This window comes from Eimeria mitis, genomic scaffold, assembly GCF_000499745.2.
Source record: "Eimeria mitis Houghton genomic scaffold, Emh_scaff3711, whole genome shotgun sequence".
Classification (NCBI taxonomy): domain Eukaryota; phylum Apicomplexa; class Conoidasida; order Eucoccidiorida; family Eimeriidae; genus Eimeria; species Eimeria mitis.
The window spans coordinates 2,724-3,113 of record NW_013572054.1 but is presented as its reverse complement, the minus strand read 5'-3'; the positions used below and the strand labels follow the sequence as shown (position 1 = coordinate 3,113).

General features: G+C 55.4%; 1 protein-coding gene across 1 annotated transcript in view; it reads left to right on the top strand.

Moving 5' to 3' along the window:
- Nucleotides 1–95, top strand: part of EMH_0068730 (uncharacterized protein) — a gene marked incomplete at both ends in the record, with an annotated part of 741 nt that extends 646 nt beyond the window's left edge. The window contains one exon of the mRNA XM_013498793.1: nucleotides 3–95. Within this exon, the coding sequence (XP_013354247.1) occupies nucleotides 3–95 (93 nt within the window). The remainder of the gene's footprint in view (nucleotides 1–2) is intronic.
- Nucleotides 96–390: the final 295 nt, after the last annotated feature.

Below are 390 nucleotides of genomic sequence, written 5' to 3'. Positions count from 1 at the left end.
ACCCCACAAACAGAATCAGTAGGTGTTGGATTGCTGGCAGCAGCAGCAGCAGCAGCAGCAGCAGGGAACAGGACAGATCTCCTAGCACAGCGTAGAATGACAAAGGCAGCAGCATCTGCTGCAGCTCTCGAAGCAAATGGTGATTTTGCTGCAGCAGCAGCAGCAGCAGCAGCAGCAGCAGCAGCAGCAGGAAGCACAATAGAGGTAGATTCTCTCCCACCATATAGAGGAGCCGAAGAGCTCTTCGTTGGTGGTGTGCTGCTGCTTGTTGCTGGGGGCCTCGCGCTGCAGCTGCAGCCGCTACGCAGCCCCACTGGTTCTTTCCTTTCTTTAGCTTTTGCTTTCTTGGGGGCCCTTTGTGCTGCTCTTGGTGCAGCAGCACAAATATCC